Source organism: Papaver somniferum, unplaced genomic scaffold (assembly GCF_003573695.1).
Source record: "Papaver somniferum cultivar HN1 unplaced genomic scaffold, ASM357369v1 unplaced-scaffold_84, whole genome shotgun sequence".
Classification (NCBI taxonomy): domain Eukaryota; kingdom Viridiplantae; phylum Streptophyta; class Magnoliopsida; order Ranunculales; family Papaveraceae; genus Papaver; species Papaver somniferum.
Window position 1 is genome coordinate 1,524,332 of NW_020651415.1, and position 18,441 is coordinate 1,542,772.

General features: G+C 37.0%; 4 protein-coding genes across 4 annotated transcripts; 2 read left to right on the forward strand and 2 right to left on the reverse strand.

Annotated features, from left to right (window-relative positions):
- Positions 1 to 502: 502 nt before the first annotated feature.
- On the forward strand, positions 503 to 2,788 carry LOC113345897. The gene is made up of 8 exons (XM_026589547.1): positions 503 to 607; positions 822 to 859; positions 944 to 1,050; positions 1,177 to 1,355; positions 1,649 to 1,686; positions 1,789 to 1,939; positions 2,026 to 2,244; positions 2,440 to 2,788. The coding sequence occupies exons 1-8, from the start codon at positions 503 to 505 to the stop codon at positions 2,680 to 2,682; spliced, it is 1,080 nt and encodes a 359-aa protein (XP_026445332.1). The 3' UTR covers positions 2,683 to 2,788.
- A 67-nt stretch (positions 2,789 to 2,855) lies between these two features.
- Positions 2,856 to 4,144, reverse strand: LOC113345808 (glycine cleavage system H protein, mitochondrial-like). Its single transcript, XM_026589476.1, has 4 exons — positions 3,887 to 4,144; positions 3,701 to 3,789; positions 3,227 to 3,397; positions 2,856 to 3,132 (listed from the first exon to the last, which is right to left on the reverse strand). The coding sequence occupies exons 1-4, from the start codon at positions 4,005 to 4,007 to the stop codon at positions 3,004 to 3,006; spliced, it is 510 nt and encodes a 169-aa protein (XP_026445261.1). The 5' UTR covers positions 4,008 to 4,144; the 3' UTR covers positions 2,856 to 3,003.
- Positions 4,145 to 5,012: 868 nt separating this feature from the next.
- LOC113345806 (probable ADP-ribosylation factor GTPase-activating protein AGD9) lies at positions 5,013 to 8,450 on the forward strand. The gene is made up of 7 exons (XM_026589475.1): positions 5,013 to 5,234; positions 5,372 to 5,490; positions 6,220 to 6,667; positions 6,761 to 7,036; positions 7,356 to 7,478; positions 7,620 to 7,715; positions 7,832 to 8,450. Exons 1-7 carry the CDS (start codon positions 5,166 to 5,168, stop codon positions 7,937 to 7,939), a joined length of 1,239 nt encoding a protein of 412 aa, XP_026445260.1. The 5' UTR covers positions 5,013 to 5,165; the 3' UTR covers positions 7,940 to 8,450.
- A 354-nt stretch (positions 8,451 to 8,804) lies between these two features.
- On the reverse strand, positions 8,805 to 12,710 carry LOC113345815 (AT-hook motif nuclear-localized protein 10-like). The gene is made up of 5 exons (XM_026589482.1): positions 12,054 to 12,710; positions 11,883 to 11,935; positions 9,969 to 10,100; positions 9,715 to 9,873; positions 8,805 to 9,612 (listed from the first exon to the last, which is right to left on the reverse strand). Exons 1-5 carry the CDS (start codon positions 12,622 to 12,624, stop codon positions 9,334 to 9,336), a joined length of 1,194 nt encoding a protein of 397 aa, XP_026445267.1. The 5' UTR covers positions 12,625 to 12,710; the 3' UTR covers positions 8,805 to 9,333.
- Between the last annotated feature and the right edge of the window lie 5,731 nt (positions 12,711 to 18,441).

Sequence of the window (18,441 nt, forward strand, 5' to 3'; positions counted from 1 at the left end):
CCTAAATTTTACCCAAAATTTGAATCGCAGTAAAAAAAAAAGAAATTTTTTTGACTATGTGATTGTGAGATCTGTCGCATGTGGCATGAACCAAAGACTACGTGATTTAGAATCTGCATGGAAAGCATACAGATGTTATACCCTAACATTTTGAATTAGCTGTGATTTCTCCATTTATAAAAAAAGCAACGTCTTTTCTTGTGTCCCGGCCGGATTTTGTGCGCCAATTGTTTATCGTTTGAAAATTTATAACCAATTTTGGTTAGTGGGATAAGTGGAAAAATAATCTCCATTATCCCACTTTCCACATTTACCACGATATCATCACTTCCCCATGTTCGGTATCCCCATAAAACCAACAGAGTTTTTTATTTAATCTGTTATATCGAAAAACGAAAAAGAAAAAAAAAACATCAATGAATCTTTTTAACTCTATATTCCAATCCAAAAGAATTTTTTTTAAATCTGTTTGATCCAAACGAAAACAAAAAAAAAAACATCAATGGTAGGAAAACAGCAACTAGTTACACGCAGGAGAAGAAATCCAGAAAGAAATGCTTTAAAGAAACCAAAGTACGAAGAAGACTCTTCAAGCGAATCTGATCAGGTAATATATGCAAACCATGTTAAATCGTAGACGAGTTTCGATCTAATCATCTCAAATCAGTTGGTGTTGTAGTATTCAACCTCTTAATCTGTTGCTTCTGGAGGGTTGTGCTAGTATTTATATTTAGGGCATAGTTTGCTTAGTTGTGTATATTATAAGCTACAAATTTGTCTGACATTGTTAATCCATGGATCTAATCTGAAATGTTTTACAGGATGCTGCTGCTAGACCTAAGAAGAAGCAGAATGCTAGGTAAGGTCATGTTTGCTGGTTACCAACAATTCTTTCTTAGTGTCTGCCTGATGATAGGAGTTAATCTTTGTTTTGTTTATGTAGTAAGAAAAGACCGATAACCGAACCAAAGCCTCTCATGTTAGCGGAAGAAACAGCTCATGAAATTGACCACGACCAAACTGCTGGTGAAGTTATGCCTAGCGGCACAGGTATTATCTCCTGCACCCACCTTTCATTTTGTTAACCAGCTTTTCATGAACCCCATTATGATTCCAAGTACCTTCGTATTTTATTTTCTTGGATAATGAATGAAACTTGTATATGGTCATATGCAGCTTCCAATGAAGTGAAAAAAATTATTGTATACGAACGAAGGCGTGTAAAGTTTAATCCGTTGGTCGTTCAGCTTGGCGAGGACGGAAGAGATAACTTGCCACTAGATGATATGAAAATTCAGGACGGTGTCAAGCTTTCACGCCCGAACAAATCCGCTGCTGTGCATGTATCTGATCAGGTATAGTGAACTCTATTGTCACCGTTACCAATATGCAATGCTTTTTATCCTTATATCCGTTTGATAGATGTGTTGTTTTATCCAAGTTTGGATGTAGAAGAGTTTCGATCACAAACCAGTTGTTGCTTTTGGGCTAGTAGAAGACTTTGCATGTTATAGCTAGATTGTGCACATTTAGGGCATACAGACTTGCTTGGTTTTGTATTAGCTATAGTTGACGACATTAAATGCTGCAATATTGTTCATGTTGTAGCTGACATGGGATAATGCATCTAATCTGAATTTTTGAACAGGCTGCGGCTGCTAGACCTAAGAAGATGAAGAATGCCAGGTAAAGTCATGATTGCCGTCTACCAACATTTTTTTACTCATAATGATCTGTCTTTGATAAATTGATAGGAGTTAAACAATTCTGTTTTGTTTCTTTACGTAGTAAGAAAAGACCAATAAATGAACTTAAACCTCCGAAGCCTCTCACTTTTGAGGAAGTAAAAGCTGGTGAAATCCGATCAGAGCTGGATGACGATGACAGAACCACTGTTATACTTATGCAAAAATCACATGTTTCTAAGGGATTTTGGCTGGTAATTCTATTCTCTTTTTGTCTGTCACTAACATTTTACTATTCATATTAGAAAGATGTTTGATACATAGGTTTTTTTGTCAACAGAACGTTCCAGCGAAATTTTGTCGCTCTGCGAAGCTGCCAGAGGATGTAGAAACTGATTTTACTCTGGTGAACAAAGAAGGGAAAAAATTCACTACTAAATTCATTGGTAGCAGAAATGGTCTTAGTGCCGGTTGGAGGGGCTTTGCAATAGACGAGAAGTTAAAGAAGGGAGATGTTGTAGTCTTCCATCTAGTTGAAGCAACCGCGCGTATAATAAAGGTAATTACTACATCCGTCTCTATAAAATAGATACTATCTGTTTTTCATTTTACCTTAAAATAGGCCAAATTGAGAAAATGTCAATATCTCTTTTCCAAAAACGGAGGTAGTATTATTATTATCTGGTTTATGGTAACGGAGATGTGTTGTGTTTATGATATCTTGCTAAAATATTCAAATTTCTTTAATTTGTAGGTCTACATAGTGAGAGCACCCAAACAAGAAAGTGACGATGATGATGATGAAGAGGAATGCGAAGAGGTTCTTGCCAGGAAGAGAAATGTCCGGTTGAAGATAATGATCCAGGAACAAGAACTCTTCAAACGAAGAAATGACGCCATAAGACGAGACAGAGAAATGTACATGAAAAAACTTCAATCTCCTATGTCTTCTCAGGATGATCAGGTCAAATCCGATTTAGCAGCTGGTAGCATCTAGTTCTTACTTAGCTTGAAAGGAAATACAATCGATATGTGTTTACGCTGGGTTTTGATATGAAACATGATTCAACTTGTTATTTTGTGTATGTGAATTGTCTTTTTAACTACTTCCTCCGTTTCAAAAAGATATGCCGGTTTCACGTACAAATTAACTATGGAAAGGCATGTGTGTGATTCAAAAACTAATTAACCAAATTAAGAAGATAATCTTTCAGTACTATTGACATTATTATTGATAACAACACATAGAGAAATATCAGTTAGCTAATCCAAATCGAATTTCGAAAGAAAAAGGAGAAGAAACAACATATCCATGAACTTAATGGCTGGCATCTTCTTCCTCACAGAACTTGGTGTAACCCTTTGAATCCATTAATGATTCAAGTTCAGCTGGACTTGATGGTTTCACTTTGATCATCCATCCATCTTCGTAAGGACTTGAATTAATCTAATCAAGATTCAAAACATAACAACAGTTACATATGGTGTCAAGTTCCTTTGTATACGTCGTGTAATCCAAAAAGTTGGAAGTATGTACTTACCAAGCCAGGGGTGTCGGTGAGCTTGGTATTGACCTCAACAATTTCTCCAGAAATAGGCGAGTTGATGTCACTTGTTGCCTTGACACTCTCTACTGCTCCAAATCCACTTGCTTTCGTTACTGCACCACCAGCTTCTGGTAGCTCCACAAACACCACCTCTCCCAAATGATCCTAATTACAATATCCAGGCCATATATATTCATCAGTATACCGATTTCAACAAAAATGTTAACGGGGTTTGGAAGATATTTCCGAAACGATTTATTTTATAGTCTAGGACATTAAGTCCATTAATTTTTACCAATTACTTGCAGACGTTATCTTATATTATCAGTTGTATGTTTAAGGGATTTAGATTGGTGTCATCAATAAAACAGGAATCAATATATGTTTTGTTTATTTTTTTGATTAATTGAGAGAACAATACACTAAGAAATCATGATTAGCAACAAAAAAAATATAGTACTCAAGTACCTGAGCATGGTCTGTAATACCAATGGTAGCTACATCCCCTTCATGCTTCACCCATTCATGTGATGGTGCATATTTCAATCCATCCAAAACTGCATCAACAAAACAACAATGAAAACAACAACTAATTAATTAGTCATCCATACTTAGAGAATGGGAGAGAGCCAAAGAATGATGATATGGAGTTACCAGTGGAGAAGCATTTCGAGGCAGCAAAAGCGGATGGATAGAGTGAGGTCTGCTTCAAGGTAGAAGAAGAAGAGAATTTAAGTGCATTGGCAATTGAAGAAGCCCACACTCTCATTGCCATTGTTGTTATAGAAGCTCACTGTTGATTTTCTCTCAAACTCAAATTTTCTTCAAACACTTTTTCTTGTTTTGATAGAGATAGAATTAGAGATAGAAGAGAAAAGAGGGTAGTCAGTGAATTTGTGTGGCTAGATAAACATATGGGAAGATGGATGTTTTGGATGATTTATTATTGGTGGATATTGAGGCTACCTAGACAACCTCATTATCTTCTATTGTACTACTACCTAACAGACACCTAGCTACCCTATAACCTAGCCGGTTATTCAAATCTATGCTTTCTTATCTTACCATAAGTAAGGAAAAATTACCACTAGTATGGTAAAATTGTTTGAGATGCTATGCAGTTAAATTGTTACGCCAGTCGTACTTTTCAGCCTACATGGTTCAATCTTACTTCCGACGCTGGTATGTGCACCAGGGCGGTTGCTCACCCAATCCAACCGGCTCCAAAGCTCGTATTCATGTAGTTTCTTTGCCTTTTTTGGCATTTTAGCCTTTACTTGCCCACTTATAAAAAGATTTTCTACTATTTGACTACCCATCCCACAATCCTAGTCCTGCCACTGGTATGTGTGGTGCATCAAAATTCACCGGCAGCGTAAATTAGGGACGGACTTTAGTGTGGTAATTTTTTATAGTAACAGTGCCTTGAAAAAACATTATTCGTAGAAATGGGTTTTGATAAGTCCGTTCTTGTGTTTCCCTGAGCTGCCTCTGCCCCTTAATAAAGATGCAATAAATCCCGAATCAAAACAAATCTGCACGTCATAAATAGAGAACCGGAACACAACTAAACTGGTTCTGTAGTGGCTAGGTGAGTCAGTCCACTCCGCCCACCAGTCTGTCCACCACCACCACCACCGACTAGACCCTTTTTTAGTCTTTTCCCACAATCACTAAGGACAGAATCGGTATAAAAAGTTTCTTAACAACAAAAGAAAACGACGGGAAAACTGAACATTAGGCGACGGTTTACATATAAATACTGTCACCTAATAAAGTTTCCTTTTAACTTCATTTCTACTTTCCTTTTTTTCTCTCTGAAATCAAATCTCCAATAATAATAATAACTCTCTTTCTCTCTCTCCGGAAAAGCTTTTTCTTGGTAGAGCTGAGAAAGAGATCTTCATCTTCGTAATAATCATCATCTTCAATAATGGGTTCAGAGAATTACAGTGACAAGAATGTTGTTTTCAGGAAACTGAAATCGAAGCCTGAAAACAAGGTATGTGTAGTTTACTTTTTTTTTTTTCTTTCAAGATCTGATGTTTTCGATGTTTTCTGGATAGATCTGAGTAAAGGGGGTGTTGAATTTAGTAAAATTGATTGATTTTGAATAAAGGGTTGTTGTTTGTTTTGTAGATGTGTTTTGATTGTAATGCTAGGAATCCAACATGGGCATCAGTTACTTATGGAGTCTTCTTATGTATTGATTGTTCTGCTGTTCATCGTAGTCTTGGTGTTCATATCAGCTTTGTCAGGTAAATTTCTTCCTCTATTGATTATGATTGTTTTTTAGTTCTCCAATATTGTGGGAGAAAGGTGCAAGGGATCATTTGATTTGGTTAGTGTAGAAGATGTTAAATTAACTAATAGAAGACTAATTGAGTTAGATTTGGATTTGAAAACGTAGACGATAGAGCGCAAATAGGAAATTTCAGGCAGTGATTCTCAAGCTAGCTGTGTGTGTGTGTGGCTCCTAAAGGTAGGGGGATTGACTCCCATTCCCACCTGGTAGTGAATTAAGCTAGTCTTCTAGAGAGATCATGTGTTGTGTTGTAGTGCGAATGTGATTGGGTGATGTGGAAGGTATGAATTGAATAGTAGAAGACTGGTTGTGTTAGATTTGGATTTGAAACATAATTGATAGCTAGAAGCTAGGGATTTTCTTCGAAATTAAGCATTCGGTGGGGATGAAAATTGACCTGATCTTATAAATTCGTCTTGTGGGTCAGGGGTTTGTTGGCTAAGAAGCACGAACACTTCATTTTTAAGCCAATGTATCCTTGTTACTATGTCCGCATTCTCACGTTAGTTGGGTACACAACTGGAGTTCTTTTTATTGTTGTCGAATTTGGAGGAATAAAATGAGTCGATTGAATAAACTTTTTCTTCTAAATTTGTGGGTCTACCAGATGAGTAGATTGTATGTGCGAAGCAATACATTTTCTGGGCTAAGTGCTTTTTTATTTTTTGTAAACTTTGCTCAGGTCAACAAATCTAGATTCATGGACGCCAGAGCAGTTGAAGATGATGAGCTTTGGGGGGAATGGTCGTGCACTAACATTTTTTAAGCAACATGGATGGACAGATGGGGAAAAGTCTGAAACTAAGTATAAATCAAGAGCTGCTGAGTTATACAAGCAACTGCTTTCCAAAGAAGTTACTAAAAGCGCTGCTGAAGATGTATGTTTTCCATCGTCACCTGTTGCTTCTCAGTCGGCAAATCCAATTAATGGGTTTGAGCCGTTTCCTGAGCTCAAGGTTGTTGAAGCTCCAAAAGTAAAGGTGGTTGAAACTCATCCAGTTCCTGAAATTCCTGCTCAACCCAAAGTTCCTTCTCATCCAGTAGCTACTAGTTCTGTTAGAAAGCCCATTGGTGCAAGAAGGACTGCACCCAAGACAGGAGGGCTTGGTGTTCGAAAGCTCACAACAAAGGTAAATAATTATGAAACCCTTCCTCTGATTGTGTTCAGAACCTTCTTATTTTGTTTTTCGAATTTCTTAACAAGGTCATACATGTTTTTACAGCCAAGTGAAAGTCTGTACGATCAGAAGGCAGAAGAACCAGCTCCAGCTGTTGTTGCAAAGCCAGCCAATGGCAATGCATCTGCAACAGCTGTTTCATCATTTCCTTCTCGCTTTGAGTATGTAGAGCCTGGTCAGAAAACTGAGACAAACAACTCTGGAAACACCCGCGTGAATGGTCATGTCACGGCACCTAAAGCATCGGGCTTCTTTGAAGATTTTGGGATGGATAATGGTTTTCAGAAGAAAGCTGCTACCTCCGCTGCATCTAAAGTGCAGGTAAGTCGAACGAATTCTGTTTCAACTTTCAGAATGTGAAGTCTGAACAGGAAGTCTCCATATATGCCCAAAACTATGGCGTCCTGAACCAACTACATGTAACATTCCAAATTATTATCTTTAACTTGGTGCACCCAGTAGACTCATTTCATTTCTTCACGTGCAACATACATTTCTTTTGGATTATCAAATATGTTCTGGACTTGATTTGCTGCCTGCTTAAAATCTTATATGTGAAGTAGGTTCGTAGCTTACAAAATATTACATACAGCAGATATTTTTGCTCTTGTGCTTGATTCATACACTTCATGGTTATCAGATTCAGGAAACTGACGAAGCAAGGAAGAAGTTTACAAATGCGAAGTCCATTTCGTCAGCTCAATTTTTTGGGAACCAGAGCAAAGCCAATACAGAGGCTCAAGCCTCCTTGAAAAAGTATTCGGTATGTTCAGTTGACACATTTTTGAACTGTTTTGCTTCAGAAACAGCTCTGCCTGTTGAAAAGAAACATCTTATTATCTGAACAGATTTGCTAATTTGGATTTCTGATTTTGCTTAATTCTTTTCCTCTCGCCTTTTGTAGGGTTCAACGGCCATATCAAGTGCTGATCTCTTTGGTGATGACGATGATGATCTTGAGCTGTCAGCATCCGATCTGATCAATAAAATCTCTTTTCAGGTACTCTTTGAAATCTGACATGCCAACAGTTTGATAATAAATTTTCTTGTTTACATCTTAATAACTTGCAATAGCTGGTGGGATCGTTAATCACCTTTTCTTCTTTCTGTTGTTAGGCATCACAAGATATATCTTCGCTCAAGAATATTGCAGGAGAGGCAGGTCAGAAGCTCAGTTCATTTGCTTCAACTTTCATTACAGATTTTCAGGATAGAATCCTTTGAAGAATTAATGATGCGCAATTGCAACATCATTATACCACCCTTGTACTATCAACGTTAACGGGATCGATCTGGTGCATGTGAGTGTATATTGTTATAGTATTCATTTATGATACCAGAAAATTATCTAGTCAATTAGCATAAGGGTTCATTGTCATTAAATTCTTCGGGAAGATACTGTATTTCATACACCAGATGTCCCTTCTAGTTCTTACTAGGTCAGGTAATAGAATTGTCTCCTTCTCCTTCTCCAACTTTTGCTTAAAACTATTATTTGTATAGAAGTTACTTATATCCTCGGACAGAATTTGTACTTTCCTTCATGCTCATTGTTATTGTTTGTCAGTTCGTGTGCACGCTATGGTTTTTCTTTTCTTTTTTTTGTCAAGTTTTGTACTGAAGAGTACTTTCAGCCTGTAACTTTTGGGCTAAGGAAGTCCCCATATATTGTAAGTTTGTAACTCTATCAAGAAAGATACAGTAGAGATGAGAAGGTTCAAGATTTTTTGTATTATGCATGCTGGTTGTGGCTTTTTTCTGAGTTTGTTTCGCGAATGGAAATAACATTTCAAGACTGATTCCTGGGGTATATGGTATCCTGTGTTTCTAAGAAACCAGTCTGGTCACCTTTGCGAATACCAGTCAGTTCGGCATCAGGTTGTTGGCTTGCTTGCTTGACCTCAAATAGGCCATACTTGGACCTCTAATTGTGAACGCCAAGCAAGAGAAATCTCTACTGACTTCAAGCTGATTAAAAACATTCAGTCCATCACAATTTACTTGCAGAGCCGATTTACAGGTCTCCAAGTAAGAAATAGTCTACTGCAGAATAGAAAACTGTTGAATTAAACAAAGAAAGAACCGGGAAGAAAACAACTGGTCATTTTTTTTTTTCAAATTTTGCTGTCACAGTGATATGCTAATATCTCACATCAAAGATCTACCGAATTTCCTATGGCGAATGTAAATGTATAACGAAGTCAGCGAACAAGTAGCTTCAGCTGAAAAAAGAAAAAAGTGGAAAACAGAAAGAAAAGAAGAGTAACATGGACACAAGCACAAGTAATGTGAAGCCCCCGTGTCTTCAGCTTTCAACAATACAAGGATCTTTTCCAGTTGGTCCGAAGTAGCACTCAAAGAGTTGAAACAAATTATACTCGGCAACTTTGTTGTCATTTACCCCTAGCAACACCCTCTCCTGCTGGTGGAACACCGTATTCTGTCTACTTGAAAGAAAAAAAGATATATCGTTCCACTAAAGGGTTGATTAAATATCGCCCGCTAATAACACCACAAGAACAGTATCTACCTGACCTATGCAGAGAATATTAGCTATGTTAACGTGTAGAAATGGAAATCAGATTATAAGTTGTGTAGTAGTACTTCTTCAGCGTCTGCTAGGGATACATAGTGTGTGATGTACCCCAGCCACCCATAGACGGGTACCCTGACATGTTTTGGACTGATTGGCCTGTTCCATTGAAGGCTGCAGGAACTCGGTTAGGAGGGCTTCCGCCTTCATCAGATGATTCACTTGAGGCATCCTGAGAAGGAGAGCTGCCAGCTGTAACAGGTGCCCCAAAGCCCATCATATGCGGTGGCGCGAATGAAGGCTCTTGTTTAGGGTATTCCGGTATCTGTTTCTCCTCATTCATAATGAACTTGCCCACGACAACCTGGTAATGCAGACCAACGGGAAAGGCTTAACAGTCTTCACCACGAGAAGTAAGGGTATTAAAAAAAAAAACTTGAGGTGCTGGTTAGAAGAAACATGGAACCTGCACTGGTGTGGCTGCCAAAAGCATTGCCACCCCACCTCCCAAAAGTCGACCGTCTGAACTTGCCAATGACACACTTATACCACCAGTCCTGCTGGGTCTTCCGCCACTATTGGTAAGCAAGAAGGAGCCTGATAGCGAAATGATCTCAAAACGACCCTGCACAAACAAGATAACCCATCATTGAGGTGTTCCATCCACATTCCAATTACGAAGAATAAAAACTCAAAATACAAATACAGTTTGATGCGGACCTCGTATGTGACAGTGCCCCCAAAAGTTGCTGGTTGGCGGAGGGTTACATTGCATATGGCACCATTTGCAGAGAGAATACAAATTGCATGTGGCCCTTGTTGTAAAAAAGCCATGATTTTTGAAACAACATCCTAGAAACACAAAACACATTCAAAATTCAATACTGTAACGAAATTAACTCATTCGGTACCAAGTATTTAACAAACTAATACTATTGTGGCAATGGGTAACAAGAGAAAAATAGAATGACAAGTGAGCGATGAAAAAACCTAAACCAAACAAAGGACTATGTTGAAATTCGAACTGCTAAGCATCAGCGAGAACTATTATTCTTCTACTGTACATTTTCAAACTAAATTATCTTTTATTAGATCGAGCACAATGTTGACAAAACTACAACTCAAGAAAATCTGAATTGGATTTATAGGGAAAGGTATGACACAGACTTAAGATAAATTCTCTTCAAGTCATTATGCAGAAAAGGGCTACCAAAGCAGGAATGTTATATTTGCCTCATACACCTAGCTTACAAGATATAAGCGCAATTGAGAACGTGAAAATAGCTCTGTGAATCATACACACGCGGCAGATGAAGAACTCGTATAGTCGTAAGAACACAGAACTTCAGAAGCCACATAAATTGGTCACGCTTGCATATACAGAACTGCTAATTATCAGAACAGGAAGATGGTTAAGCATCTTAGTCGTTGCTAATCATCTTTAGTGTTTATCTTTTGGATTTTGCTTAGTGCTGTTAGTTGCTTCAAATATTTGAACTAATTAGCATTCATCCACAGACTCATGCCAGTTTTTAATTATTAGTTTAGAGATTCTGTGCTTAACATTGTTTAGAAGTTCAAACATATCTACTAATCATCGAAACATTAAAAGCATGCTCAAGAAGATTGCTATAAGAAAGTTAGTAGCTCTCAATAAGAACCTATTTAAACAATAGAGTAGCAAAACACCTACAGAAACATACTTATTTCTTAATAAGAACCAACATACTTCATTTCACTACCAGACACTCAAAATATTCAAAGATGCCATAAGTAACCTTCCCAGAATGACATGGTGCAGAACACAGCCCCCCTGAACAATGTTATATTTAATACGAACCAAGATAATTACTGCCAGACATTCAGAATATTCGAAGATGCCATAGATCACCTTCCCAAAATGACAACAGTGCAGAACACAGTCCCCCGGAAACAGTATATTTATGGCATAAAGATACCTCAAGTAAAGGTCAAAAAGAGACAGCATGTTGTAGATAACAGTCCTCTGAGCAACAGTATATCAATGGCAGAAAGCCTAGCGACTAAAAACATCTCAGAAGTCCAAGCGTGTGAGTTGTCACATACTACTTATTAGCAACTACATGTTTTTTCCATATATGAAAAGAATCCAAGAAAGATCCTCATAGCCTTGGCCAAAACTATAAGCAGACTGAGAACATTCAAACTCATAGTCTAGCTATGGAAACATCAATTGAAGTCTTTAAGAGGAACTAACATCTAAGCCTCCAACAAAAGCAATCTAGATATCAACTATCCGTAACTGTATTCGGGATAAAACAGTTGTATTCTCACTCTCGCTCTATAGGGCAACAATAGCAAGCAAATTATGGTATTTCCTTATAGAGAGAGCACAAACTTAAACTTGCACATATAATCAGTTGAAGGAGAACATCAACAGTACTAACAAACAAGCCAAAACATCAAAGATAAAATTGAAAACCAGATAGAAAAGGCAACACCGTTTCCTGGATCTGGTCTACTTAAAAGTAGATATGGGGGTGCAGGTGCAGGGTACTGCGAAAACATTCAAATCCATTTCTCCTCTCACCCATTTCACAACCTAAATGTATACACTCGGAAAGAATTACTTAAGTAAATCAAAAAGAACCGTACCTCACCAGCTTCGACTGCAATAATGTGTGGAGTAAATCCAATTCCAGAAGACCCTATACCACCAATTCAAATCGAAACCCACAGTTCCAATCAATCAATACAAGCACCCAAATGCATAAACAAACAAATCAAATTGAACCAAAAACAAAAAGGAACCATTTTAATCTTTACCTAGGGCATCCAATTGCTGTTTCCTTCCACCACTACCCATTGGCCTCCCTCGATTCCTCTTCGAAGGTGGTTCTGAAGAATGAGGGGCAGTGTGCATATACGTCTGCTGCGGCGTCGGTGGTACAGAAGAAAGTGGAGTCAAAGCCAATGCAACATCACCACCACCACTACCACCACCACCACCTTCAACTGTATATTTCCTAGGTCGACCTCTCTTCTTCTTAACCTGATCACTATTACTACTACCATGATTGTTGTTATTAGTATTCGAAGTTGTTGCTGTTGTATTGAAATTTAATGTAGCTTGATTTGGAAATGCAACCCCACCACCGCCGGTGAGGTTGACTGAAGTAAAAAGGTTATTATAAGAAGGCGCCCCACCACTATTACCACCAGTTCCGCCACCCCCAGTGCCATGAATTGGATGTTGCTGTTGATGGTGTTGATTTAGATCAGAAGCACCACCGTATGAATTAGAAGCATTGTTACCACCACCAGCGGCAGCGGGGGTGAACATACCAGGTGGTTGTGATGAAGAAGATGATAATCTAGTTGAATCTTGCGCATCCATGTGTGTTGATTTACAATGGAGAAGATAAATCTAGGGTTTAGCGGGAAAAGGAAGGAGCTTTTTGTTTTGAGTCTTCTCTCGAGAGCTAAAATGAAATGAAATCGATCCCATTTTAACAAGGCCTTTTAGGTTTTTATGTATATGAGGGCCGGGCTGGCCCGTCTCAATTGAGTTTGACTCGAGTTTCGGTCCGATCTAAACAAATCAGATTCAGAAGAGTCAGATTCAGATGAGTCGGTGAAAAACTAACACCAAGTTGGAGAAGGTTCTGATTCAGTGGATTAATCAGAAGGTTGTGCTCATTTGAACTTGCAAGGCACATACAAATTGAGTCCAGATCGTTCGAATTAGATCTAGATAAAATGTGAATTAATCTTGTGAATGAATAAGATTCAGTGGGCTTTGTGTTGATAAAGATAGCATAACAAAAATCATTTGATTCAGAATCATCTTAGTTCAATTCGATTGATCATATATAGATGAATCATATTTGAATAAGCTATAGAAAAACAAATAGGTCTAGATAAAATAGGCATGGAAGAGTTAGATTCAAAGGAGTCGGTATTTGGTTTTTCCTTGATGAAGACTAACATGACATGGTATATTTGTTAGAGTTCGAATCATTTTAGGTCCCAAAAAATTAGATCTATACGAATCATATTCAGAAAAGTTAAAATTAACACCCTCTTAAAGAATGGTTTACGGTTTTGTGCTGATTCAGACTAGCATGGCACAAACCACTTGAATGTGGATCAGTCTAGATCATTGTTGAGTTAAATCTAAATGAAATAGGAATTGACGAGTTAGATTCAAAGGAAATTATGCTTTACAAGTTTTGTGTTGATATAGACTATCACGGCATGACGTGATTGAATCTGAATCATTTGACTTCAGTCCAAATAAATTAGATCTTTGGGTCTGATTCAGATAAGACGATGAAAAACTAGTAACCACTTAAAGAATGTGTTGATATTTTTTGATGATTTGGAATGGCATGGTTGAGTCTGCATTATTAACTTGAGTTAAATCTAGATAAAATAGGCATGGACGAGTCAGATTCAAGGGAATCAATGTTTAACAGATTTTGTGTTGATAAAGACTACAATGGCACAGTATGATTGAATCTGAATTATTTGAGTTAAATCTAAATGAAATAGGAATTGACGAGTTATATTCAAAGGAAATTATGCTTTACAAGTTTTGTGTTGATATAGACTATCACGGCATGACGCGATTGAGTCTGAATCATTTGACTTCAGTCCAAATAAATTAGATCTTTGGGTCTGATTCAGATAAGACGATGAAAAACTAGTAACCACTTAAAGAATGTGTTGATATTTTGTGATGATTTGGAATGGCATGGCTGAGTCTGCATTATTAACTTGAGTTAAATCTAGATAAAATAGGCATGGACGAGTCAGATTCAAGGGAATCAATGTTTAACAGATTTTGTGTTGATAAAGACTACAATGGCACAGTATGATTGAATCTTAATTATTTGAGTTAAATCTAAATGAAATAGGAATTGACGAATTAGATTCAAAGGAAATTATGCTTTACAGGTTTTGTGCTGATATAGACTATCACGGCATGACGCGATTGAGTCTGAATCATTTGACTTCAGTCCAAATAAATTAGATCTTTGGGTCTGATTCAGATAAGCCGATGAAAAACTAGTAACCACTTAAAGAATGTGTTGATATTTTGTGATGATTTGGAATGGCATGGCTGAGTCTGCATTATTAACTTGAGTTAAATCTAGATAAAATAGGCATGGACGAGTCAGATTCAAGGGAATCAATGTTTAACAGATTTTGTGTTGATAAAGACTACAATGGCACAGTACGATTGAATCTGAATTATTTGAGTTAATTCCTATTAAATTAGATCTGGATAGGTCAGACTCAAATAAAAGAGCAAAACACTAGCACCCACCTAGAAAAAGATTTTATGGTTTTGTGTTGATCCAGACTGGCATGACACGGAAAATTTGCGTATATACCATTTGAGTTAGATCAAGATGAAACTGATGTGGATGAGTAAGTTACAGTCGGGGTATTATAAGTTCTATGTTGATCAAGATTGGCATAACACGAATTATTTGATTAAGAATCATCTGAGTTAAATTTAAATTAATCAGAATCATATTTAAATAAGACAGACAAAAATAAATATCAACTGTTTGGTTTGGTAAGGACTAAGCTGACTTGGAGATAAAAGATCTCTAGACGCAATCCCCTTGTAATCTTTAATAAACCTTATGGGTTTTCGTTAACAAAGTGGTTGTTTGTTGCTGACTTGGCCCTGACTACGCACTAGTCAGATATCAGACATGTTGTTTTTTAGTTTCAGTTAGATCTGACTCGCGTCCTAACTCAGACCTGATCTGTGACTCGGACCCATTTGAGTTATAGGATTAAGCTACCGACTTGCATACTTTTTAATCAGATATGAATCAAAAAACAAATGAATTGAGTCAGATGATTTCAGTCAAATCTAGGTGAGTCATATCAAAATAAAAAAAAAAACATGATATAAGACTCTGATGCTAACAGATTTCAAAAAATTTATGACTTCAGGTGCACCAATCTTCAGAAAGCTATATGATTCTAAAAATCTAAGGATAAACTGCCAGTTCACAATATCAAAAGCTTATGTAATGTCAAAGTTAAAACAATATTATGAAACTTTCTTTTAATTCCAGACTCATACATCAGCTCAGAAGCCAGACTAAAATATACATCATGAATCATTCAAGTCCGGATACTGGATAGTCCAAGTTAAATCGAAATAAATCATATATGAATGAGTCAAATAAAAATGACATTTGAGTAAGCATGAACCAGCTGGCTTTTCAGATAAAAATCAATTAACTATCAATTAGTTATGCATCTCACCAGTGACACATTCGTAATGTGTCATAAAAATTGTATAATTTGGGGCTAAAAATGATCTAATTTGCGGCACAATTTATCCTTGGATTCCCTTAAATAAATTAGATATGAGCTGGTCATATTCAGATATGTCAGTGAAAAACTAGCACTCATTTAGACAAGGTATTAATAAAAAAATCTGATTTGGACTGCCATGACACAGACTATTTGAGTCGAGATCGCTTGAGTTAAATCTAGTTGGAATAGGCGCGGACAAGTCAGATTCAAGGAAATCGATGTTTTAAAGGTTTTATGTTGATGAATACTACCACGACATGGTACTATTGGGTCTAAATCATTTTAGTCAAGTCCAAATAAATTAGATCTGTACGGTTCAGATTCAAATAAGTCGGTGAAAAACTAACATCTACTTAGAGAAAATTTTAAAGTTCTGTGTTGATTTAGACTGGCATGACACAGATTACTTGAGTCCAAATCATTTGAGTTAAATTGTGATGAGTAAGATTCAATCTGGATGTTATATATAGGTTTTGTGTTGATAATGATTGGCATAGCAAAAATTATTTGATTCGCAATCCCCTAATAATCTGGTAAAAACCTTCTAGATTTCCATTAATAAAGTGTTTGTTTTTTACTGACTCAGCGTTTGGATCTGATTCATCCCCTGACTCAGTATGAGTCAGGTATATCACACAGTTTGTTTTTTAGTGCGAGTCAAATCTGGCTCGCAACCTGACTTAGACCTGACCTATGATTCAGACCTGTTTGAGTCAGAGAATAAAATATCCCTGACTCATCATGGGATCAAGCCACCGGATCATATATTTTTGAATTGGATCTGACTAAAAAAAAATACATTGAGTCAGAACAAGATAAGTCTGGCGATTTCAGCCAGATCCAGACGAGTCAGATAAAAAAAGAAATGATGTTAAACTCTAATTCTAGCCAATTTCAGAATGTTATGACTTCAGGTGCACCAATCTTCAGAACAACTATCTGTTCTAAAAATCCAAGGGTGATTGAACTCCCCCTTTTTTTTTGTGGGTCATTCTTGTTTCAAGGTTCATCGAGTGGAATCCTATTTTTACTTATTTCAATTCAATTTCGATATCCTAGAGATATATTATACTCTTATTACAAACTACCGTTATCTAACAATATCAAAAACTTGTGCGATATCAAATTTAAAACAACGTACTGAAGTTTCTTTTAATTCCAAACTCATTCATCATCTCAGAAGCCAGAAAATATGTACATCACGAACGATTTGAGTCTGGATACTGATAGTCTGAGTCAGATCCGTATAAATCATATCCGAACGAGTCATATAAAAATGACATAATATTTAGGTCACAGTGCAGATTTGAGTCCGCATGACACACAACTGGTTTTTGAGATAAAAATCAATTGACTATCTCTCATTTTTATGTGTGGAAATCACATTTCAATTTATTCAAACCAAAATGATGATTACACGATCGATTGCTTACAAGATTATCAAAAACACCAAAATAAAAGATAATCATAACCCAAATACAAAGGAGAACAGGAAATTGATGCTCTTGTGATTAAACTTACAACAACACTTAATACAACCATCCAAACAACCATGGAAACCTCCCTGCGCACTGTGTTTAGAGAGTTTTCACCACGGATGCAGCACTATACTGACGCTGCTCAACCTCCACCTCCACCACCACTTCCGCCTCCTAATGGTGCTCAACCACAACTGCGTCCTAATCTCAAATTTCCAAAGTTTGGTGGAGAAGATCCCGACGGCTGGATTTTCAATGCAGATCAGTATTTTAGTGTTTACAATGCTTCTGATGCTCTTAAAATTATTATAGCCGCTGCACATCTTAAAGGTGAGGAAAGTCAGTGGTTTCGATGGAGAAGAACCAAAACTGAAGTTACCACATGGGAACAATTTTGCACTTTTGTTTGTGGAAGGTTTGCTCCATAAAAATTCATGGATGCTAGGCTATCTATCAGCACTATTGAGCAGAAAGGTATTGTACGTGAACATATCCCTGAGTTTGAGAATCTATTGAACTTTGTTGATTTTCCTGAGTATTTTTTGATCAGTTGCTTTATTCGTTCTTTGAAACCTCATATTGGTACTACAACTAAATTATTATCACCACAAACCTTAACGGAGGCTTTTACTAAAGCAATCCACCAAGAAGAAGCTTATGCAGCAGTTAATAAGGATGTTACACGACAACCTTATCGTCCTCCTCAATTTAGACCTGATGCCACAGTACAACCTACCCCATACAATAAATCTTCCTTACCTCCAGGAGCTAGACGATTGTCACCAGCTGAACAAAGAGAAAGACGAGCTCAAGGTATTTGTTTTAACTGCGATCAATTATTCACACCCAATCATGTTTGTGCAGATCCTAGATTAGCATTATTAGATGTGGATGAGGTGGATGTTGATGATAGTGCTGAAATTTTTAAGAAACTACTGGCTTTGATCAGGTTGAGGTATCTGAATCATCGCCTAAAATTTGTTTCAATTCACTTATGGGATCTCCTTTTCCTAAAAAAATGAGGGTAACTGGTTTCACCAAAGCACATCCTATTACTGTGTTAATTGATTCAAGTTCTACACATAATTTTCTTCATCCATCCTTGGAAAAACAGTGTGGTTATTCGATTGAATCCAAGAATTTTCCACTTAGTGTTACTGTTGGTGATGGTTGTAAGTTAGATACTCGCGGAGTTTGTCTTAATGTCCCTTTTTGTCTGCAACATCACAACTTCACAGCAGACTTTCACCTACTTGATATTAGTGGATGTGATGCAGTGTTAGGAATCCAATGGCTGCGTACTTTAGGAAAAATTAAGTGGGATTTTTCGAAATTGAAAATGCATTTCTCCATTAATGGTGCCGCTATTTCATTAAATGGAAACAATA

Bases quoted from the DNA above. Each gene is read 5' to 3' on its own strand.
- LOC113345897 (XM_026589547.1), top strand. From the start codon at position 503: ATGGTAGGAAAACAGCAACTAGTTACACGCAGGAGAAGAAATCCAGAA. The intron at 608-821 runs GTAATATATGCA...AATGTTTTACAG, and splicing joins CTTCAAGCGAATCTGATCAG to GATGCTGCTGCTAGACCTAA. The intron at 1,687-1,788 runs GTAAAGTCATGA...TTCTTTACGTAG, and splicing joins AAGAAGATGAAGAATGCCAG to TAAGAAAAGACCAATAAATG.
- LOC113345808 (XM_026589476.1), bottom strand. From the start codon at position 4,007: ATGGCAATGAGAGTGTGGGCTTCTTCAATTGCCAATGCACTTAAATTC. The intron at 3,790-3,886 runs GTAACTCCATAT...TTGTTGATGCAG, and splicing joins CTCGAAATGCTTCTCCACTG to TTTTGGATGGATTGAAATAT. The intron at 3,398-3,700 runs GTACTTGAGTAC...TATTGTAATTAG, and splicing joins GTATTACAGACCATGCTCAG to GATCATTTGGGAGAGGTGGT.
- LOC113345806 (XM_026589475.1), top strand. From the start codon at position 5,166: ATGGGTTCAGAGAATTACAGTGACAAGAATGTTGTTTTCAGGAAACTG. The intron at 5,491-6,219 runs GTAAATTTCTTC...AACTTTGCTCAG, and splicing joins GTTCATATCAGCTTTGTCAG to GTCAACAAATCTAGATTCAT. The intron at 7,037-7,355 runs GTAAGTCGAACG...CATGGTTATCAG, and splicing joins CCGCTGCATCTAAAGTGCAG to ATTCAGGAAACTGACGAAGC.
- LOC113345815 (XM_026589482.1), bottom strand. From the start codon at position 12,624: ATGGATGCGCAAGATTCAACTAGATTATCATCTTCTTCATCACAACCA. The intron at 11,936-12,053 runs GTAAAGATTAAA...TTGGTGGTATAG, and splicing joins ACAGCAATTGGATGCCCTAG to GGTCTTCTGGAATTGGATTT. The intron at 10,101-11,882 runs GTACGGTTCTTT...TTGTGTTTCTAG, and splicing joins TTGCAGTCGAAGCTGGTGAG to GATGTTGTTTCAAAAATCAT.